The sequence below is a fragment of the Sminthopsis crassicaudata genome, chromosome 4 (assembly GCF_048593235.1).
Source record: "Sminthopsis crassicaudata isolate SCR6 chromosome 4, ASM4859323v1, whole genome shotgun sequence".
Classification (NCBI taxonomy): domain Eukaryota; kingdom Metazoa; phylum Chordata; class Mammalia; order Dasyuromorphia; family Dasyuridae; genus Sminthopsis; species Sminthopsis crassicaudata.
In genome coordinates, this window is record NC_133620.1 from 282,308,481 (window position 1) to 282,333,133 (window position 24,653).

Sequence of the window (24,653 nt, forward strand, 5' to 3'; positions counted from 1 at the left end):
ATTTATAACTATAACTATTAACTTCTAGGGGAGGTTGGATATAAACAGATGGCTGGTAGGGGAGAATGAAAAGGACAGTATATATTTTCTGTTCTTACTAGACCATTAAACTTCAGTCTTGATTACTGAAATTTTCAAGGACCTACTTGATCATTGGAATTTCTACTTAAGGCTTGATCATTAGGCTCTGGAAAGCAGTTTCTATTGATGACCTTTATCTGCTGTCTTCAGAGAAAGCTTAAAGCCCTAGAGAGGTCCTTAGTCAATTTGATAGAAGTATGTATGAGAAGGAAACAGCCTTCCAAGTACATAACGTCTTTCCTCTCTGCTGCTACCTATTGCCTAGTCAGAGTCTTCTGAGGACTGTGAATGCAGAGGCTGGAAGCTCCTTTTGGAGCTGTCCCCCCTCATTCATCTCCCACCCCCCTTCTATTTGACAAGATCAGATTTAAGTTATCTAATTTTTAGTGATTTCTAAGAGAAGATTTCCATATCTTTCTTCAGTTGTCAGTTACAGGTTTTAGTAACTTTAACATTTAAATCCCCTCTGATACATCAGCTCATTTCCTATTATTCTAATCATAGTGGGGAATGGTCCTTGTACTCCATGAGAGTCCTTAACTGGAAAGAATTATTAAGCCACCCCACCCCCACCTAGGCTCTTATTTTTCAGGCCTAATGATCCTAGTTCCATGAACTTTTCCATGTCAGTTTGGATTGCACAGAGAACAGTGATTGACTCTGGGTATTTCTTTTCCATCCACAGCTATACCTACTTACTAGGAACTATAGCTGAAGGTGAGGGGACTGGGGATCTGGCTTGGATTGCTTAGGAAGATAGATGAGAAAAGCTCCCATCAATGGCAACATAGTTCACTTCCTAATGTTTTTGGTATCCGCAGGTCTAAGAATAAGGAAGTTATGCTTATAATACAAATATAATAAAAGTAAATATTTATTAAAGTGCTCATTGTATGCACAGCATACTGAACTTTGGTTTCTATGTTGAGATCACTGCACACAGGAAGTATTCTATAAATGCTTATTGATTGATCATTTTGTTGAATTTCTCTTAGCTATAGGAAAACCTCCAATTTGCAAGCTACAAGAAATGGCCCAGATGGCATGGGGTATACAACGGAAAAAATTACGTATGCCCTTTACTCCTGAAGAGCTGGCAGTCAGGTACTAGGAAAAAGGCATGTATCCAATTTCCTCCCAATAAAACACAGGGGCACAGAGTGTGAGGTGCTTGTCTTTAGCAAGCTCATATCTGTTAAGGATATAAGACCCATTCCATCCCATCTCAGATAATATAGAGGAAGCCTGCAATCATGTAAAGAATGAATACTAAGATAATTGTATAAATATGTATGCATATATTGGATTTAACCTATATGTTTAACATGTTTAACATCTATTGGATTACTTGCCATCTAGGAGACGGAGTTGGGGGAAGAAGAGGAAAATTTGGAATACAAGATTTTGCAAGGCTCAGTGTTGAAAATTATCCATGCGTGTTTTGAAAATAGAAAGCTTTAATAAGAATAAATGTTAAAATTTGAGTCAGGACCTGGTGTTGCCACTTACTATTTTCTACCTGTATTATGTTGGATGTACCGCTTTGCTTTTGTGGGCTTCAGTTTCCTTCTTTATAAAATGAGGGAGTTGGATTAAATGATCTCCAAGGTTCTTTTCAACTCTTAACATTCTATAGGAATCTTGAGTGTAAGTAGAGGAATCCATAGGGTGGGCACATTTGAGGGAGGGTGCTATGGAGCAGAGTGCCATCAGGGAGCAGCATGGAATACCTGAATTCCCTATAACCGGGCTTCTTAAACTTTTTTTACTTACCAGCCTTCTTTTGCCCAATAAATTTTTTGCAATCCTGGCAAACATTTACTGATAATAAATCATAAATTTATTTTAAAGAAATTCTTTGGTATTCATATAATCTTACCATTTATTAAAGATGAAAGCAAATTTGCATACTAATGAGATAAATGGTGTTTATTTACGTAAAGAATTAATCTTGGTGGAATATTTGAAACTTTTTACTTTTGCCAGATTTTTTTGTGATCCCCTCATTCTATTAGGAGATCCCATATGGAGTTGCAACACAGTTTAAGAAACTTTGCTCCATAGAATACTGCTTTCAACTTCACAAGTCTTAATTTAAATATATATAAATAACTATGTAATATAATAACTATATTAACAGGTTAATAAATATTTGTTGAGTTGAATTAATATATCTCTTTGGTCCTGGTTTCAACTTCTGTTGCTGTTTGTCTCCAAACTTGTTCCCCTAGCTTGATTTCCATGCTCAGCTGTTCTCCTTAATGCCTGATTAAACTGTGAGTCAGAACAAGTCCCCATGAATCTTAACAGAATTCTGACTTAATTCTTTTAAATTTGTGTGTTCCCTGGGAAATGAGTATAAACTGTGAGCATTGTTTTTTTGTTTTGTTTTGTTTTTCTTCTCAGATTATTTTTACCTTCTGAATACAATCCTTCCTTTGCAACAACAATTCGGTTCTGCACATATATATTGTACCTAAGATATACTATAAGATATTTAATATGTATGGGAATGGCTGCCATCTAGGGGAGGGGGTGGAGGGAAGGAGAGGAAAAATTCGGAACAGAAGGGAGTACAAGGGATAATGTTGTTAAAAAAATTTACCTATGCATATGTACTGTCAAAGAAAATGTTATAATTATAATAAATAAATAAATAAATAAATAAATAAATAGATAGATAGATAGATAGATAGATAGATAGATAGATAGATAGATAAATAAATAAATAAATAAATAATTTTGTGTGTTCCTCAGGGAAGCAAAGTTTTAGGTAGGGGCTAATCAGTCACGATTCGGTGAGATCAGAGAGAGATGAAAGAATAATGAATTAGCAAGCAGGCAGAAAAATAAAGTTGAATAGATTTCTATGAATGTGGCTTTAAAAATATTAAACAAAAGTGGATATTGTTTTCCATAAATTTATAACTGGAATGCATCTTAGAAATTAGTCCTTCATTTGAAAAATGGGGAAACTGAGAGCTAGAGAGGGACCATGACTTCTTGACCAAACCTGGCAGTATCACGTTTGAGTAGAGCCTAGTGTCTAATGAACTTACAAACTAAATGTTTACAAACTAAAAGGCTTCCTTAAAGAAGCCTTAAAGAAGGTAGGAGTGATAGTGGCTATGAGTTGTGCAGAGGAAAGGGAAGGATCATATGAGAACTGTTAGGAAACTTGTTTAGTTTCTTCCATTCATGATTTAATGCGAAAAGTGTCGAGATCTCTGAAGTTGGCAAAGAGTGGGAAGCATGTGTATGAGAAAAATGAACAGCTGAGTTTGTCACTGACAGATCTGTTTATTGAAAGGGCCAAGCACAGAAGAAGCAAGGGGGAAAAAACAAACAAACATTGAAAGCTTTACAGCAAGCAAGGAATTAGCTTTAAAGATCAGTTAAATACAGTTTCCAGGGAAGTAAGAACAAAAGCTGATTGAGCTGAGAGAGCCCACACCATATTGCAGTGGAAAGAGTCCTAGAATTAAATCAGAGCAACTGAGTTTGAAGGTTGATCCTACTCATTACCAGCTGGGTTATTTGGCTTGTGTTTCCTCCTTTGTAAAGTTTGAGAGTTGGAGTAAATGCTTCCTAATGTCCTTTATGGTTCTACATCCTGTGATCTACCTCCAGTTCTTAGAGGAAAGCAATTTTCAACTTGGATTCTCCTGGGGACAGCTATATGGTTTGGTGCTTATGGAGTTTTCTTTTGATGATTTCTAATTTAATGATTATATTAAAGCCTATTCCCAAGGCCACAGGCATTGGAGGGAAAACAGAGATGGATGTAGTCTCTCTATAATGAGTTATTAGCCAGCCAAAAGGAACATTGCAAGCCCCCCATTTAAAAAATAATTTATGTTTACAAAGCTTTTGATAGATAATTGAATCATTCATTCAACAAGAACATGGTAACTACCTTCTATATACAAGACATTGTCCTAAGCCCAGAGATAAAAATCAGGAGTTTACATTCCATTGGGAGAATCTTATACACAAATAACTCGATACAAAGCAGATATGATGTCATTTCAATGGGATGAGGGAAGGGAATCAGTTAAGACCTCATGTCAGAGCTGATGCTAAAACTCAGTCCTGAGAAGATCCAGGGGTTCTAGAGTGGGAGATGAAGATGAAGTGTATTCTATTCATATAGGATAACCTGAACAGAGACAGAGATGGAGGAGATGGAATATGGCATATGGAAAATATCAAATGAGTCTTTTTGGTTGTAATGTAGGATTTATGAAGGGAGAAGTAATATGCAATTAGATTAAAAGAGAAAAATTAGAGATAGACTGTGAAGAGCTTTATATGCCATACAGAGTAGTTTGTAGTTTATTCTCAAGGCAATAGGGAGCCACTGCAGATTCTTGCTTAGAACTGACATGGTCAGATCTGTGTTTAGGAATGTCAGTTTGGAGGAAGCTAACTGGAGGATGAATTGAAGAAGAAAGATTGTAGGTAGGAAGACCAGGTGAGACATAAATTCAAGTTGCCTAAAGAAGAGGATAAATAAGAGATATTGGAGTAAGGAGGAGGGAGAATGAGATTTTTTATTATGTCACCCACTATCAAGCAGGCTAAGCACCTTTGCTAAACACCTTACAAATATCTCATTTGATCCTCACAACCCCAGGTAGACGGTGCTTTTAACAATTGAAGAAATGGGGAAGCCAGAAGACAGTAAATGACTTACTTGCCCAGGATCACAGCTCCTAAGTGTTTGAGGCTTGATTTGGCTCCAGACCCAGCACGCTCCAGACACAAAGCTACCTCTAGATGCCTTTGGGGAGGAAGAATCAACAAAACTTAGCAATATGTGGAGGATGAAGGAGAAATGAAGCATTGAGCATGACTTTCAGGTTGTAAGGCTAAAAGGATATAAAGATTTACAAAGCTTTTTAAATATAGATGTCCTGGAAGTCTTAGTGTAATTTTAAGCTTTAATATCATAAAGAGATTAAATAACATTTTTAATCTACTAAAGCTTAAAACTTTACTAAGACTTAGAATATCTATGTGTAAAAGACTGTTATTAGATGTTAGTTAATAGTTTTAAACCATTAAAGCTTAAGACTGTGCTAAGACTTTGGAGTAGACCTATATGATCTCATTTGGTCCATAGCCCTGTAAGGTAGGTACAATTATTATCCCCACTTTATAGCTGAGGAAATTGAGACTTTAAAAGATTATGACTTATACAGCTAGTAAATGTTGAGGCAGGATTTGGACCAGGATTTGATTTTAGATCTTCTTGACTCCAAATCCAATGTTTTCTTCACTATGCCTCTTGCTACCTAAATTTAGGAATTATCTACATAAAGATGGTGACTGAGGTGTTGAAATTTGATGAGATTTTGAAGAGAATGGGTGTACAAAACAGATTCTTAGGGATATCCATGGTTAGGAATTGGGATATGGATCAATGATCCAGTAAAAACAGGCTAGGAAGAATTTGCCAGATGGGTAGAAGGAGAACCAGAAGAGAGTAATAATAATGAAAATCCAGGGAGGAGAGAGTATCTAAAAGGAGAAGAAGGTCAATAGCGTCAAACAATGCAGCAAAGTAAAAAAATGAATGTTACTACAAAGAAGCCAGTGACTTTAGCGTTTATTATCCCACTTGGTTTTCACAACAGTGGAAGAGAAATATATAGAACTTTATAAGTTTTACAAAGTATTTTACAATTTTTATCTCATTTAATCCTCAAAATAATCCTTGGAGATAGATGCTATTCTCTTCATTTTATAGATAGCGAAACTGAGGAAGACAAGGTCACAAATATCAGAACTTGAATTTAAATTCAGGTCTTCCTGATTATAAGTGTAGTGCCCAATCTACTATACCCACCTAGTTATGTCTAATAAAATCCCTCTTTTTTAAAGGGGAGACTGAAGTTCAGGAGATCTGTGTCAGTTAATCTGTTTCATGTGATATATGGAAATTCAGTTCAACAAACATTTAGGGATTTACTGTATGTGAGACATTGTACTTTGCAGGCATCTATTTAACAAACAATTTACTGAGCTTATTATATAACATTTATATTAAGAAATGCACTGTTGTCGATCTTATCTTTGTAATTGAATGTCTTCAGTTCTCTGGGGTGTTCACATCTCCAAGCTGTGATAGGAATTAGAGGGGAAGTAGAAACAGACCTGGTTTCTGTTCAGTGAGCTAACCAGTACTATGGTCAGTGTTCAGGAACACAGAAATAACTATTATGCAGAATGTGTATTTGAACAATATTTTGTCAATGGTATTTTACCTGTGTAATGGGGATAATTGGGGAAGCCCTCCCCATTTGCTAGATTGGAGTACTTACCATGAAACTGATAATACATGCACTCTGCCCCTTGGCTAACTAAAAAGGCTCCTGGTGGGTCTCTGTGGCAGGATGAGTTACAGAGCTGTTTTGGAAAGAATGAGTAACTGAGGCAGGAAGAGCCACCAGTAAAGCCCTCTTTCAAATAGATTCCCGACAGTTCTTTAGATTTCTAGTTAGGAGTAGAGAAAAAGATATCCTTTTCCATAAAAAGCCCTGGAAAATTGAGTTCAGTCCTGAGGACAGTCTAATCCCAAAAAGATCAAGCTTTTCTTGAGATGTATAGTTATATATTTACTAATAACTGTATTTCCTTATCCTCCCTACTCCTCTTCCAAACACATGTACTTTAAATTATTCTAGAAACAAAGGTTAGGTTTGATTTATGTCTATGTCTATCTTCAAAAGTATTTAACAGAGTTCATACTGAAAAGCTATTTAATATACAAAACAATTGTAATAATAACTATCTTTTATATAGTGCTTTAAAGTTCATTAAAAACTTGACAAATAACTCATTTTATCATCACAATAGTCTTGAGAGGTAGATGGTATTATTATCTTCATTTTACAGATGAGGAAACTGAGGTAGGCGGAAGTTAAGGTCCACACTATTAGTAAATATGTGAAACTGCATTTTAACTGAAATCTTCCTGAGGCCTGATATAGCCCTAGTGCTCGATCCTCTGGGTCACCCAGGCAGATATCAGGTGTGGACCAGCTCCTTATTTCCTCCACAAAAGCAAAGACTCATAAACACTCATTGACACACATTTAAAACATAAAGCTAACTGATAACCAAAGACTCACAGTAGCTTATAAGCAGATAATGGAAATTATATGAGGTACTCAGAGGATTCAGAGAAGTCCTTCATTTTAGTTATACTCTCCCAGGAACTGAAGACTCCTAGACTTCTCAGGAAACTGCTGAACGGATTTCACTCCTCAGTCTTCATTGCCTGAACAGTAATTCACTTGAGATCCGTATCTTCGGGTCAGCCAGGTGGACATGGCTTGTCCTCCTGGGGATAGTCATCTGCTTCAGAAAGGACTTATCTTTGGGAAGTCTCTGGAATAATAACAACACCCACCTTCTTGTTGTGAGGATTGGGGACATATGTGTAGAGTACTTAGGGCATTGTCTGGCACAGAGTGGGCACTTAATTCATCACTTTCTCCTACTCCCCACCTTGTCAGGGGTAGCTGTCAAGGCTGGAAGCATTCATTTTAGGATTGCTGTTAAGTCAATTGTACTCAAAGAAAGAAACTTGAAACAGCAGAGGCAACCAGGGTCTTAACAGCCAGTGTCAGACTCACTTAGACAAATAATGCACTTGCTATAGCTGCTTCTAGGACACAGAAGAAGAAGTTCTTCTGTCCTCCAAATCTAAGGGAGAAAGGCAGAAGTGACGTGAGCTGTGTTCCAATAAAGAAAGCACCTTGGCTCTTCCCGGCTTGGTCACCAGTCCTTGTAGGCAGAACATTTATTTCATAACACTCCCTCTATTCAATTTTTGACCATTAACATTGAAAATGTAAAAAACAAAAACAAATATGTGGCTATTTAAGTAAGTGCCATCTCCATTTGTTATGTTCAAAGCAATACCCTCTAGGAAAGAAATATCTGCCAAGATTTATGTGAATTCTCCAGAAACAGTGAATGATCAATGCTTAGTGAAGATCTGATTCTACCCTGAGGTGATACAGAAGCAAAGTCCACGTCCACCACAGTCAGCCTGAGAATGACTTCCAATACCCAACATGAAACAAAGGTTGGATTTTGGAAATTTCTCACTTCAGGAGTCCAAGGAAATATGCATAAATAAACCACTGGTACTACCTCTAATGAGTCATTGGCCACAAGGAATTCTGATGCACTATCTAAGTATTTTCCAACTACTATTAGGAAGAAACTTTCACTATCCATGCTATGGAATGGGCAGGAAAAAGTGTCCAAACCATGGTTTTGAGAAGATTCAAGAGAGTTTGCTTTTTTCCATGATGAATGGCAAAGAAGATGTGTAAATGAGGGAGATGAAGAGCTCAGGTCAACCAATGCTGCCAGTGTGATTCAAAAAGGACACTACTTTAAAAGCAAACATATTGGGAAGTCAGAAGGACTAGTCCAATGTCATTTGTAAGATTTTATGCAGTTAGAAGTTGCACCTTCCATGTTTCCTTGTTTGGGACTTACTTGCTGGTTTCTCTGTTAGATTTTATGCCTTTTGCCAACCAATTACTGGAATGGGAGTTATTTTGTAAATTTCTTAGTTATTTGACCTTGATTGCAAGATCTTCTACTGTATATTAAAATAAATCTTATGTCATAATCTAGATAAAGATAATAAACCTTTAATAAAGGTTTGTTGAAGTGGGATACAATCTCTGTGCTTTTGTCCTTTTTTGTCCTTTTGTTACTTCCCAGATTATGATTATTTTTTTATTTTTCCAGACCCTTGATTGAGTTCTTTGGCCATGGTATACAATGCCCCTTGAATGCTCTTTTTCATCCTCTGAAATAATTTTTAAAGATTTTTTTTTAATGAGAGGAAAATCTCATTGTGTCATGGTATTTGATTTGTGGATTTCATTAAAATGTGAAATTCATTGTCCTAAGAACTCTGAAAATGTAAAAGCTTTCTGGGAGGTAAAATAGATATACATTAAAATTGCCAACTTTATGATGCAAAAAAAATTTGTATAGGTAACTACAAATTATCAAAGAGCATAAAATGTTTTCTTTCAATCTGTCTCTGTTTCTGTCTATGTGCATGTGTCTTTGTAAATCTCAGCTGTTACATCTGCTTTCCTCAGTGATCTTTACACTAGAAATACTACTAACTCTTTAATTCACTACTTCAAATTCTTATCCTATGAGACTTAGAAAGCCAATGAGGTTTTCCTGACCGCTGGCCCTCTGCGGGCATTGTCAGCTCATACCCATCTCTTAAGGCATTTACTCAATCTTTTGGCACAAGTCAGAACTACATTTGTAATTGCCTATTGATTTTATTCTTGGAGTTTATAACAAAAGAATCTGATGTGTCCAAAGCAGCACTAGGTAGGGCAGAGTCTGTTTGTTTCCATACTTGTGGCCACTGCCATTTCAAAAAGACAATTAGTCTATGACCTCTTAGTTACTTCAGAGGCTGCCCTTTTTTCTTGCTGATGTCATTGGGCTAGCCTTCAAATCAAAAGTGACTTGTAGTATATTAGGATTCAATAATTTCACCAGGATAGAATAATATTTGTGCATAATATTAGCATCATTTAAACACCTGGCATCTTTATTCTTGGTAGTATATATACTGTGTGTATATTCTATTTCTTCCCTCCTCTGTCCCTTTTCTTTTTCCTTCTTTTTCCCACATCTACTTCTTTTCCCTCCTTTCCCCCCTATCTCCCAATCTCCTTTCTTGCTATTTTCTGGATTCTTTCTTGTTTTTCTCTATTTCTCCCTTCCTATCTATCTGCCTATTGTTTGTCTGGATTGTCCACTTTTCTTCTTACTGCTTTTCATTTATCATTTTCTCATGTTTCTCCTACTCTTTTCCCTCTAACCATTTGGTCACTTTCATTCATATTTATTAACTTCAGCTTGACCTGGAATTCTAATTTCCTTTTTCCTATAGCTTTCCATTGTTATATCCTATCTCCCTACCCCCAAATACTCAACCTTATTATTTTCTTCTTTTTAAATTGTGTGTATGTATATATTTCCTGTTCCTGGCTTTTAAAGGGGAGAAATTATTTAATTAGTTTCATAATCTACAAAACTGATTAGTGATCACCATAGTAAAAGTTGTCTTGATTGTCTCTGACAATGCTGCCAAACATTCTGATGTCACTTTCAATTTTCTTTGGAATGTGTTTTTATATTTAGGATAAAAAATGACAGGCTTCAACTAGTTGACTTTGGGGATCTCTTACAGGGCTAGTTGAATATGATTTATCTAGCTGAAAGTGAGACTCATTACCAATTATAGAATCATAGCAGAATAGATTGGAATATAAAGTCATAAAAACAATCACTAACCCAAATCAAACTTACCTAAAATAATTACAAAAAGAATCCATTTCAGCAAAAGATAAAACATCTCCCAAAGAGATGACAGAGAGGAACCAACAAGTTCCAAACAAAAAGACATACAGAAGGTGCAATGTGAAGATAAAAAGTTTTAACCCAGGTCCTTTGACTCACAGTCCCAGCACTTTGTGTATACCCTCACTTATGTTCATCTAGGCTCAGTTTGCTAGCTTTGTCCATTTCCCCCATGTTCTTTTTGTTGTCTTTTTTGTTAGATTCCACAATTCCACCTTGTCTGGTCTTGTTCTTCAGAGGAGAAAACTGAAACTCAGAGAGTTGCCCAGAGACACACAAGTAGAAAGGGACAGAGTCAGAGACTCTGGCTTATTGTCAGGACTTTTGGCTTAAACTCAATGCATTTTTTGGTTGCACCATATTGCGTCTAACAAAAGGTATCCCAAAAGTCTTTAATCTCAAAGCTTATCTGAATTAGATATGTTGAAGAGACTCTTTTTGGAGAAGGAAAGGACAAACCACTCCAATATCTTAAAAAAAAAACAAGAACAAAACAAAAACAAAACCCATGGATATTATAGCTCAGGAGGTTACAAAGAATTATACATGACTGAACAACAACAAAGGGGCTCCTCATTCTGATAACTAAGTTGACCTTCAGAAAAATCAGGATAACAGTAAACTGATAGTGAAAATGAGTGGTTTGCTATAAGTTCTACTTCTGTAAGAAAATGTGAGCAAGTCACAAATTCCAGGAGTGAGTGAATGATTATTTAAGTTGAAAAAAAAGTTTATCTTTCAGAAGATGGATTTCAAAACATGAACTCAATTCAAATACTATGACTGATTTGCAAACAAGGCTTTTGCTTTTATGTCATTTTTTTTAAAAAGCCAAATTTAATGGACTGCATTCATTTGGACAGGAGATCAAATGAATCAGTGGAATTAGAATACACATCCATTTGGCTGTCAGTCATTGTTTAAACCACTCGACCACCCAGCATCTCTAATTAAATGACATTACAGTCACTGTATAAAGGCCCAGCAGTGGATAAATTAGCACTTGTTAAGTGCTCTGAAGATGAAAAGCATTATATGAGTAATGAGCAGGGTTTTTTCCCTCCCTTCTTGGGATGAAAACCACATCTTTTGTATTTTCCCACTGCACCATGAGTCACCTAAGTTGACATCTTCTCATAGAGAAAAAAATTAGTCACATCAATGGCAGGCTTTTATTTGTCTTACCAGGTCAAATAAGAATGAATACACATTAATATATGTACAAGAAATTCATACACTATATACATATGCAATCTAGAGATGCTGGTCATATTTGCATATGGCATTGTACATCAAGTCACATGAAAATTACATTGTTTAAACATTCATGAAGAACAATTATCTCCCATAGCAGCAAAGATAGACACAGGTTATTCTCTTGTGTACCTAGTCTTCTTTTCCATATAAAGACTAGCACCTGACTCCCTAGAAATCCACCAGAACTCCTATGAGTGCCATAGCCTCAAACTAGTGAGGTGCAAGAACCATTTATGTGCAGATTTCATTTTGCTTTGCTCCTCAAGGGTGTGATTCAGGGTGGGGAGGTGCTGGGAGCTGGTAACAACCGGAGATTGGCAAGGAAAACATCAGCCACATGAAATCAATATATGGGGAACAAAAATGCAAAGACAGATGTCTGGGCTTGCTTTTGTGTCTTTATAGCTTGTCCCGTTGGCAAAATTATGCACTAACTTTGAGACATTGCTCTACATTTGCCTGTGTGATTCCTTTCTTTATACCTTCTTGACTCCCCATCCCTGAAACTCCATGGCAACTCAACAGCAAAGACTTCTTATATGAAAGAAAGCAGTGACTTGTCTTTAATTTCCAACTTGGATGCTCAAGTTCTGTGCTCACTACATGCAAATGTTCTTCCTCATTTTTTACTTTCCTTGGATTGCTTTCATGCAACGATAATTAGTCGTGCTAGATTGTACAGTCTGACTAATTACAGATATTCTGACAAGTTTAACTGAAAAGGTTGAATAACCTGCACGTAAGCTTAGGATATAACAGTTGGCTCAGATGTCTTTTGTGGTGTCAGTGTTTTTCACATGCATCACATTAGCATTGGTTCCCTTTCAGTTCTACCCTTTCCCCTTTATTAGGTCTCAGTTGGAAGGTATGGAAAAGGGGGCCACAAATGTAATAAGGATCCCTTAGGTCTATATATTGACTTAGAAACCACATGTTGACATCACTATGTCCTACTGTATTTTGTAATACTTCCCAGTTACTTTGTATTGCTTCCCAGGTACATTTTACTTTGGTTTAGTGCTGCACTCAGGAGTATTACAGGTTGCATTCTGCCAGCAGGACCCCTGTCTTACAGCAAATATAGTAAGATCACCTTTCAGAGGGGGCAATTTAAGCAACAGCTAGATGGATGGGACACTAGAGAAACCAGTATCTTTAAATTCTTGAAACAAAAAATGCACCACCTGGTGAATGAGACCCAACTAAATAAATAAGTGAATTGGTCAGAAATAAGTATCAGGGCAGGGAGGTGACACAGTAGATGGAGCCTGCAGTCAGGAAGACTTCACTTCATATCTGGCCTCAGACACTTACTATGGAATCTTGGGCAAGTCACTTAACCCTGTTTGCCTTAGTTTCTTCATCTGTAAAATGAAATGAGAAAGAAATGGCAGACCACTCTAGGATTTTTGCCAAGAAAACTCCCAAAAGGGAAACAAAGAGTCAGGTACAACTGCAGATGAGTGAACAATACGACATATCAGGCTACCCCTGCATAGACAAATGCAAATAAACAGCAGCACACTTTACTGTGATCAATTGAAATCTAGGGAAAGTCCAGCATACCTTCTATATCATTAAGTTTGCCTACATCCTGTCCATCTGGACTTATTGGCAGCATAGAAGTAATTATAGATACAGTAGATTCACTTCTGATTGCCAAAGCTTCCCCACGGCTCCTATTCACCAAAGAGAAAGTTGTTCTGTTAGGAATTAAAGAAAGTTGTCATAATAGAATGAGTGGGAACATTTTATTTGAGGATTTTTATAGAGTTTGCTTCATAAGAGCCAAAAGCAGGGGCAGCATTGTAGATTAGAATCAATTTAGAGAAGGAAAAACAAGACCTTGAAATATATTTTCCCTTCTCTGGGCACGTAGCAGGCATTAGTGGTAATGGGAGTTCTGTCTGTGCATGGAGAGGACACATATACCATTCAGGTTCTGAAACAACTCTTTCTCTCAGTTATACAGTCTCATGACCTTCATAGTAGGTAAGGTGACTCTGGATTCATCTTTCAAAATGCTGAGCTGACTCCAAGTCCACAAAAGGAAACTTTTGGACCTTGAGGAAAGAAGCTTAGGAAAAGGGATGAGACCTTTTATCTCTGTAAGTTTCTGTCCTAGGAACTCAGAATGCCAAATCTTGAAGGTACTCTTAAGGTTCCAGCTGTGACTAACTGATCTAATTACACTTTAACAGATGTGAAAATTGAGACTCAGGTTCATGTAGCTAGTGCATAGGAACATTAGAAACAGAACCTAAATCTTCTGATTTTTTAGTCTAAGACTCTCTCTACTCTACCACACTGCTACTCATATTTATAAGGGTCTTAAAGGGCCAGATGGAGACTGATTTCTTCCTCCTTGTTCTGCTCTTTCCATGCTAGTTTTCAGTTCCTAGGATAGTTGACTTCACTTCAACTCTAAGGAGGGCCAGAGAGGCAAATAATAAAGGCAACAGGGACATGGGGCACAGAAGAAGTTTCTTTTGTATACATCTTCTTCCATAGGGATAGCAATGTTTCCCCAGAGTAGTTCAGATGCATCAGACAAATAAAAAATCGGTCTAATGAGAAAGCATTGAATTTGCTATTCCAAATGCATTTATTGTGTGTCTGTACACACATGTGTGTTGAGGCATTTCATTTCTTCACAATAAGCTCAAGATGAATGAGCTACTCCAGTAGGAGCAGTAAAGTCCCTCTGTCCTCCCTCTCACATAAATTATAGAATTTGGCCAGGCAAGATTAGACCTTCACTGTTTGATATTTCTGCCTTTGTTGCCATCTGTTTCTTCATTCAATAGAATGCTGCCAACTACTACTGAAAACTTTCCTTCTAAATAGCCTGATTGTTATTTACATTATTTATATTTTCTTCCTCATAAAGGCAGACTGGGAATCAATAAGAAGACTGGAGTTTTAGTCCTGGTTCTTTCACTGACTAGCTTTGTGACATTGGAAATATCATTTTCTTTACCTGTTAAATGAACCATTGCATTAGATTTCCTCATATGGAAAATTAATGGGTTAGACTTGGCAGTATTTATATTTCAAGTTCCAAATCTACGATTCCATAACCCTAAGTTCATCGGATCTCTATGCCCTCATTTTATTTATAGAAGGATGGGGCTTGGACTATATATGTAAATCACAGCTCTAATAATCCTCCAATTTATCTTGTATGTATCTTCCTTATACATAGTTGTTTTCATGTTGTCTCCCCCACTAGACTGTAAACTTCTTGAAAACAGAGACGATCTTTTGCCTCTCTTTGTATCCAGAGGGCTTATCATAGTGCTTGGTCCATAGTAGGTACTTATAAATACTGACTTCTCAAGGTGTACCATTCTAGGGAGTCTGATACTGAAGTGGTGTCATTATTAATGTGAGGTGAGTTGGAATTAATCTTTCAGACTAAAACTGTAGCTCAGGAAAATGGAGTCGTTTTAAGAGGGAAAGGAACTATGAATTCAAAGGTATCTTGACCTTTACTTTTTATGAATTTGCACTGGACAAGGCTCACTAATCTTATTTACAATACACTTAGTTAACTAGTTCTAGGTAGCTGGCCAGAGTGCTGAAATCAGCTACATCACAGACCAGCCATCAGACCCCCACAGACCAATACAATGAGGACACCTTGGTAGTCAGCAGTATAGAGAGAGAGTACAGAGGCAGACAAAAAAGTTCTCAGCAAGCTCCAAGCCTGTGGCATTAGATATATAAACAGAATCAGAGACATGCCAGAGGAATTTCAGAGCGCCTTGAATTCGATAGTTCCCAGACCTGGTAAAGTTATACTTAGCTTGGGATAGTTTGGGAATAGCTTCAAATGGGGGCAGTTCTCTGACTAGTACACTGTCACTCAGAGGAGTATTAATAGGCATAGGGTCTAAGGGTAGAGAAAACATTTCATCAGATAGGTATCTGGTTGTAAAGGGGGAAAACACTGCAGAGCCAAAAGAAGGTGCTTATGTCAAGCTTTCTGGAACCCCTAGATATAATAGAGATCTAAGAAGACCCACGGAACATCTGCCAGGGGGGAGACTTCTGTCCATTACAAGAACCAACTGAAACTATGCAGATGCCAAAGAAAGCACTTTCCCTTGGCAATTCCCTCCTTCTCCCCCTGACTCCGCACTGGGTTAATTTATGAGGCTCTCATATATCAATACATCTTCCTGCCATTACTAGTGCATGTTATTAATTCTCAAAATGCTGCTGTTTGTTTCAAACTCAAGTGCATACTGTTACCCCCACATCTGTCACTGCCAGCCCTCAGGACTTGTCCCTTCTTGTCAGTGCCCCAACTCACAAATATAGGAAGAAGGGCAAACTATAGCATTTGTCCTTGTTTGGGGGAGTTATGCATTTTCTGTAGCCCCACCCCCGGCCTTAACCCGCTGCTCAAAGAGAGTGATACGGTTGGGCTTATCCCTTACTTTAGCCTGCAGTTCAGCTTCCCTATTAAAGCAGACATAACACTCCAGTGAAGCTCAGATCTAAGAAATTTTCTACTTGGTGTGGTTTTAATGCCCCATTATTATTTTTCCTACACATCACATACTTCTAGAGGAAGAATTGGGACCCATACTGCTGTAATGCCACAGGGAGGATCTTCAGGCTCATCAAATGGGGAGGGAGGTGGAGGAGACTGAGTCATAAAATAATTCATCCAGAACTCCAACTCTTCCCTCCCTTTTCTTCCACCCCCCCATCCATGACTAGTCTGTGCTTCCCAAAGTTTGCTGATGCTTTAGAAACATCTTTCCTGCTCCTTGAAATTAATCCTTGGACCTTCAGGTTGATTTTTTCCCTTCTCTTTGAGACTCTCTGCAGTGTTGTATGCGTCTAGTTTATCTTCATGGCTAGGGGGAAAGGGGAAAGGATTTATGGGTTTTCCTTATTATTATGATTATTTACAAGACTGCAGCTGATGACAGGGCAAAGCTAATTAGCACAATGTATGAATGAGTTCACTGACTGATTGCACTCTCCCTCCCCTTCCCCCACATGACTCAAAACCCTGTTATCATCACTTTAGTTCTTAATCTCTATAGATGGGAGAAGTAAGAATTGCACATTCACACTTGACAAATAGTCATGGCAAGAAAGAAGAATAACCAAGAGGCTTGAAACATCCCCAAATGAATGGTTTTCAAAGAAAGGAAACTTTGAGCAACCTTGTATTGCCTCCATAGCAATTGCTGGGTACTTCAATCTATCCTTGAGAAAGCTCTCTGGTAGCTATATAACTCTGCTGTGAGACCTTGGTATCTGATGGGCTATGAGAGTAATCCATTCATTGCAGTAGGTTCTACCTACTGGTGCTCCTAAAGCTTTTCTAAAGGAATATTAGAAATATCTAGGCTATTTTTGGAGCAGAATTAAAGGGATCCAAGATATGATCCAAGTACCTGGCTCTCCCAAGCTGAAAGTCTATCCTAGCTCTTCAGGCTGAGAAAAACTGGACACAAGAGGAGGAAAATCCTCATGGTGAGAGTCAGGTGATATTCCTTCAGTCCTTTACACAATTGAGGGTTCCTGTGCTCAACAGTGGGGCCAGTTATGGTCAAAGCAAGTCAAGGTATGAGTTGAAGGGATAGGGCACCCTCGCAGCACAGATTTTTAATTAAATTTTTGAGAATATTTGGGCAGTAGGAGCCAAATGACATCTCTATTCAAAACTGACTCTGTGTTGTGTTTGTAATTTTATCAACCACTCTCTGTGTTGCTCTCCACCCCCACGTCCCAGCTCCAGCTCCATTAATTGGCTATTGACATTGAATTTAGGCCTGGGGTTGATTTGCTGCTGTCTGGGGAACCCCAGGGGCCTTGTGCCTTAATGGGAAGAAATCCTCATTTTAGCTGCAATCATTTTTTTCTCTTCTTTTGACACAGTGATTGAATTAGCAGGCTGCCTTTCCTTGGAGAAAATGTATATGTCCATGAATCCCAGGAGGCACATCCATTTGCCTATTTGTTAGGTTCAGGGAGAGGAAGATAAAGCAGAAGGCTCTGTGTGATGGTATATGTGTATGAGCATGCATATTTGCCCAACTACCCAGGAGGATACCTCCCACATCTGGGGTCTCCCCCAGATAGGACTTGAGGGTGGAGAGAGAAAGAGAGACCTGGGCATCTTAGCTGCAGGTGGCTTGGCAGGTAGCTGCATATAGACTGCTCCCCAATGTGCCACCACTGCTCAGGCTACTGGCTGTACACTTGAGGGGCTTCATGCTGCAATCTCTCTGGGTGTACAAATGCTCCAGTCGCCAGCGTTCCCAAGTCTTCTGAAACTCCAACTGGACCTTTCATAGCAGAAGGAGAGAAAGTGAAAACAAGTACATAAACCAAACTGCCCACAAATTGCAAAAGCTTTTCTTTATTGCATTAGAGGGGAAGAAGAAAAAAATCTACTGTCTTATATTAAGAGACACAAGTCAGGGCCTTCAGGCGCCTAAATTAATATCCCAATAAAACTGTTTATTGTTGTCTCCTATTTTCCTCTTCTCAGGAGAGAAGAATGAGCTCAATGACCTAATTGGACTCTTCCATCTCTAAACACCGTGATTCAGCTAAGTACATTTTACTATCCATCATAATATCATTTAACAAGAGAGGATGAATGAGAAAGAGAGAAGAGAAAAAGGGAAAAAGAAGAGAGACAGAGAGAAAGAGACACAGAGAGAGACAGAATTAGAGAGAAAAAGAAACACAGAGAGACAGATCACATATTCCCAGTTTTAGTCTCATAGTCTAGAGTGAGATTGGACCCCTTCAGAGAAGATCAAATACCCCCTTTTCCTCTACTGGAGGGCCACTAAATCCATATTTCTAAACACAAAAAAATAAATAGACGAAACAAAAAAGGAGCCTAGTATGCTCAGGAGGAAACTAGCTTTGAGTTTGAGAATTTTGACCTTTGGAATCAGAAGCTCTGGCTTTTCCATCTAATAACCTGGCCTCAGTTTCCACATCTATTAAATAAGGAGCTTAGTGTTTAATTTCCCTCAGGGTTCTAAATCTTTGAGCCTGTGATCCCAAATATGTCCATACATCTAGAAGTTTATTAGCCTAAAGAGAGCAGCAGAGATGAGGAGATTGTTGGGAGCAAGACAATTGAAGTGAATTGGTAAACTAAGGTTAATTCTATTAGATCTAACTAAGGTTAAATCTAGAGGTGGCTTGGAAATGGCCAGCCTCAATGATACAGAGACCAGCGTACCAAGAACACTGCATCCATACAACTACCAGGTAATACATTCTTACACACCAGAATACCACACGTGTGTGGGTATATATCTGTATGTATGTGTGTGTGTGTGTGTGTGTAAACACACGCGCGCACACACACACACACAAATATCCTTTCTCTAAATGTAGAAATGACCCCAGTGTGCAATGGAATAACTGGATACGATTCAGAACACTATCCTCAGTCCATCAAGTAGAAATCAAAACAGCAGCCAGAGAACGAGGCATGAGCCCAGGAAAGGGACTATATTGACGGTTAAATATAAGGCAATATTATCCCTCACCTAGAGCCAAAAGAACACAGACAGCTTCAGTGACCTCTGCCTCCGCTCCCCTTGTGCTGATGGAGAGTAAATATACCCAGAGATATTGTCAGGAACTCTGGCACCAATAATGGTGTCCCCGAAGGCTGGCTCCTTGACCTCAAAGAAATGCTGAGGGAGGAACTCCTGTCTTTCTGACTCTAGGACCTAAATACTGCTGGTATATGTTTGCTTTCTGTATTGGGAGCTACACAGCCAGTCCCCGGGACCAAGAGATTAGAAACTGCTTCTAATTTCAATGTAAATTTTGCTTTACCAGGCAGGAATCTCCATGTAATTTCCCAGGACTAGAAGGATCAATCTCTCCTGGGCACTTACTTGCACTCAGGGCCATTCTCTTAACCACATTTGAGCTTTAGGCTCTCCCTCCAGTAGGGCCTGCTTGCTGTGCCAGAGGTGCAGCTGGTGTGGGCCAAGTTAGCCAGCGGTGTGCCCTCTGACAAGTCTCTATGGCAAACATTCTACTCCTGGCCTCCCCCGTCTGTTTCTTCCTCCTCCTCCTCTTCCCAACATCTACCATCAGTCTAAGCTAGCACAGTGAGATGTCTGCACCACCCTGCATGCCATCCCTTAAAAGAACTTTTCTGTTCAGAGCTGATAATGTCCAGAGAAGTCCTCCATGTGCACACAAGTGCCTGCAGCCTCACACACGGGGCCAGGCAGATTATAGGGTTTGCCCAAAGCACATGCCATTGCTGCCTTCAGAACTGAAGTCACAAAAACAAGACCAGTGCAGAAAGGAAAAAGGGAAGAGGGTAATCCCATTTCCTGTCTTTCTGGCCATGCTAACCTGCTGATCCTATATCTTCACTCGATTAGGAAATCTGCCATGAAGACAGGACTTTATACACTTCTCACTCTTGCAATCAGAGTACTAAAATGCACTTAAGTTATCATATATAGGCACTGACAGCAGGTTCATCGAAATTATGAAAAAATGAACAAACTATTAGGTCATAGATCAATTCCTTTCCTTTCCTGGACCTCAGTTTCTTCTGAGGGGCTTGGATTAGATGGATTCTGAGGTACTTAAATTCTCGATATCACCATCATTGTTAATAATGACATTTTTATTATTATTTTCTGCAAACATTTGCTAGCAATATTTAGGTCTTAGAGTCAGAAAGAGAGGAGTTCCAGCCTTAGATGCTAATTAGGTGATGCTGGGAAAATTACATAACCGCTCTCTGCCTCGGTTTCCTCAACTGCAAAATCAGAATAATTATAGCATCCACCCATCAGGACTGTTGTGAGATCAAATGAGATAAAGTGCTCAACAAAGTACCTGCCACAGGATAGGTCCTTAATAATAAATATTTGTTTCCTTCCTTCTAAGCCTTGACAAGAGGAAACCAGCTTTGGCAAAAAACCAACACTGCCTCCTGCAACCCTTCCTTCTTCTCTCCCTCCTTCCATTGCCTCAGTTCTCCTAGATCTTTGTGTGTTCAGTAACTGGAATAGATGTGGCAGCTTCTAGAGTGAGCCTTCTGGCCAACTTTCCCATAGACCTGAAACATTGCTATAGCAACCCTGGGCACAAGAATATGCTCTCTCCATTTGTGGCACCAGCCCAAGGCAATGGGTTGTGAACTTTTGTGGACTCCTGGGAGATGGTAATACATGTCATTTCTCTCTCAGAGGTAGCTGAGAGGAGGCCAGAGCTGAAAGGAATCAGGAACCAAAAGGAAATCAGGCAGCTAGCCTAATGAGGATCCAGTGACAGGATGTAAAGATGAGGCGTAAGTGACACTAGAACCTCGTTTTGGGAAAGTGATTTGCAGTTTAAAAAGCCCTTCCATGGATATGACCTCATGGAGCTCTTACCGCAATCTTGTGAAGCAGCTACAAGTTTTATCTCCACTTTATAGAGGAGGTAAAACGATTTGCTGAAGGTCAAGCAGGTAATAAGTAGCAGAGCCTGGACTAGAATCCAAGTCTTTGGACTTTCAGTCTTTTGCTCCTCGGCTGACTACTCTTACTCTGACTCCTACGTCTTAGAGGTTCACGTGGGAGTTGGAGATGGGAAAAGCTGCATATGTCTGCTATCATTGTTAATTATTAAAGAGGGGGGAGAAAGCAGAAACCTTAACATAGGAAGACGCCAACAGGAAAGGGGATATGTAATGAAGAGCAAATGATTTGTGGGCAAAAGAAAATTCTGATGTTCTGAGAAATTTGGCCATAAATTTACATATGAAACTGGAGCCCACTAAAGGGCTCCTCCTGTGTGTCCCTATCAGCTTATACAAGCAATGTCACTGGCGAAAAAAGGTGATAAAGGTGGTGATTAGGGGAATGGGATGGTCTGTTCCAATATGAGTCCATGGAGATGTAGCCTGATGTATATTTTGTTTTTAACGAGATAGAGTGTATATATGTATGTATGTGTGTATATGTATATGTGTACACGTGTACATGTGTGTGTGTGTATTTTAGAGTTGAGGAGAGAGAGGAAGCACTTCCAAAGAAAGGTGAAAAAAGAAGGGAGAGTGGGTCGGGAAAGTGATGTGGTTGTGGAACACAGAAGGGGCCTGTCGCATCCTCCACAGCCAAATTCTGCCCCTTAGAACCTTGTTCTCCTTGGTGAGGAGGCAGCTGGCTGACACAGTGGGTAGACTAAAGGGCCTGAAGTTCAGTCCGGCCCCAGATACTTACTAGCCTGTGATCCTGGACAAGTCACTTAACTTGTATTTGCCTCAGTTTGCTCAACTGTAACATTGGAATCATAAAAGTATTTCCTTCCTGAGGCTGTTGTAAGGATCAAATTAGATATTATTTGCAAAGTGCCAGGCCCACGGTGGTAAATAAATGCTTATTTTGGAGTGGGTTTTTTTTTCCAGTAATGTACCATGTTCCCATGTTATTTCTCCAATGGTTTGCGTTCTGGGAGGGAGAGGAGGGGAAGGAGAGGGAAAAATAGGGGAGGGGAGAAGAAATGTGCCTCTTCTCCCTTATGAAAACTGTAAAATGAAGGACCCAGATCTAGGTCCAGGGCAGCAAATCACCACTCGAGCAGAGAGAGAAGGGGAAGATGAAAGGTTTGGCCATAAGACCTGTGAATAATTCCTGAAGGGAACACAAGAGGCCAAGCATTTTTATTTTCACATATTTCAACATTTTGTTCATTTTTTAAAAGCCCTCCCAAAGGGCGCACTGGGGAATAGTGGAGGCAAGGCAGCCTGAACTGTCCCTCATTCATCATAAACTATTTGTGCCAGTTCACTGACTTTGCTGAGCCAGACCTGGAATCTGGAAGGATCCTGGGTACCTGAGAAGGAAGAAGGGAAAAAGCAGAAGTCTCCTTTTCTCTTCTTCTATTAGAGTTGGACCTTTAAGCTCTATTATGTGGGTTTTCCCTTATCTCCTTATTCCCAGGTGGTTTGGTGGACAGAGAGCTGAGCAAGGGATTCAGGAGGGTCTGAGTTTAAATTTTATCCCTTACCCTAGTCATGCCTTGGTTTCCTCATTTGTACATTAAGAGGGTGGCCAACACTCATTGGAATCAGGTGCTTTCCAGCTCTTTCACAAAGGAAGGAGGGGCACCAGAGGGGGTGCCTCTTTGAGAGGTCCCTCAGGAGGGACGTCTGGCTTAGGTCTCTCTTGCGGAGTGGCTGGGAAGCATGGGGTAAGGGAAGGGACCCCTAGTTTGGGCGGGTTGGTCCTGGGAAAGTCACACTTCCTCCCCCTTCCTACTCCTGGGCTTTTAAATGTGTCTGATATGAGTTAGTTCTTTTCCTATACCCTTCTTCTCTGTCACTAGCACCTCATTTATTTATTTTTCTATTTAGGCAGTTTTCCCCAAAGTGGAGAAAGAGTGAACAAAAGCATTTTTCATACCAAACTCCTTTTAACCTCCCCAAACCAGTCCTAGGTCTCAGCCACCAAATGGAATGAATAACCATAGTCTCTATCCCTTGTTCTGCCTCTCCAAAGTTAGGGAGAAAACAATCCTTGAACTGACTTCCATAATCCTGGTTAACAGCCTGACTCTAGAGCACTCTCTCCCTCAGGAGATGACTCACTTGGACAAGGTCACTAGTAAAGCTCTGGAGGGGAGGGGGCCTAGAACAACAACCCTCCCCCCTCCCCACTGACATACATCTCCACACTGGGGTTATCAGTAAATGAAGAAACTGCCTGTTCTTCCTTGTAAGCTCTTACCCATAATATCTTGGTACGGTGAACCGTGAGGCAGCTAAGTGGTGCAATGGATTTAGCACTGTCTGGAATCCAAAAGGCCAGGGTTCAAATCTGCCCACAGATATCTACTAGCTATGTGACTCTGGGCAAGTCACTTAAGACCCTGCCAGCATAAAACTGGAGAAGGAAATGGCAAATTACTCCAGAATCTTCGCCAGGAAAATTCCACGGCCAGTTGGCCCACGGGGTTGCAAAGAGTAAGACAGGACTGAACAACAACACAATGGTGAATCTTCAGGGCATGAGGCCTTGCTGCAACTTTTTCATGCATCTCATTGATATCTCATATATTCCCCATAGAAAACATGCCAAAATTCATTCCCCGAGTCCCAGACTTACTCAAAGCCCTCAAAAACAGATGCACTCAGAGCAAATGACCTTGATTTCTATTTTTCAGAGGTCCCTCTGTCACTGACATGAGCTTCCTCAACCTCTCTCAGCTCCTCTGCCCCTTCTCCATTGCTACAGCCACTCTCTTCTCCCCTCCAATCTTTAAATGAAAAAGTGGTCATTCTCCTTGTTAAGTCAACCCTTCCACCTGTGGCCTTGAGCCCATCCCCTTTTGCTTCCTCCAGGTCATGACTAATTAATAAATGCAGCCAACATTTATGAAGGCTTGCACTGTGCAGAGATACACAAAGACGAAGTTCAGGCAATTTTCAACTGTTACCTCTTTCTTATTCCTTTCCATTTGCCTACAAACATCCTCAAGTCTTTCTTATCTTGAAAAATAAACAGAAAACCTCTTTACTCCATTATCCCATTCAGTTTATTGCCTTCTCTCTTCACTCTTTTTTGATTGCCAAAATTCTTTAGTGACTATAATCACTTCTCTTACACTCAGACACTTCTCACTACTTGTAATCTGGTATCTGTTCTTTATACTTAAGGGTGGCTGGGTGGTGCAGTGGTGGAGTACTAGGCTTGGAGTCAGGAGGATTTAAATGTAAATATGGCCTCAGACACTTGCTAGCTGTGTGGCTCTGGGCAAGTCATTGCATCCTGTTTACCTCAGTATCCTCATAGATCAAATGAGCTGGAGAAGGAAATGCAAACCCTTCCAGGATCTTTGCCAAAAACAAACAAACAAACAAACAAAAGGAC

General features: G+C 39.4%; 1 protein-coding gene across 1 annotated transcript in view; it reads right to left on the reverse strand.

The window, feature by feature from the left end:
• Positions 1-9,933: 9,933 nt before the first annotated feature.
• Positions 9,934-24,653, reverse strand: part of GLP1R (glucagon like peptide 1 receptor) — a 90,588-nt gene continuing 75,868 nt past the window's right edge. The window contains exon 13 of the mRNA XM_074311022.1: positions 9,934-18,080. Within this exon, the coding sequence (XP_074167123.1) occupies positions 17,913-18,080 (168 nt within the window). The 3' untranslated portion in view covers positions 9,934-17,912. The remainder of the gene's footprint in view (positions 18,081-24,653) is intronic.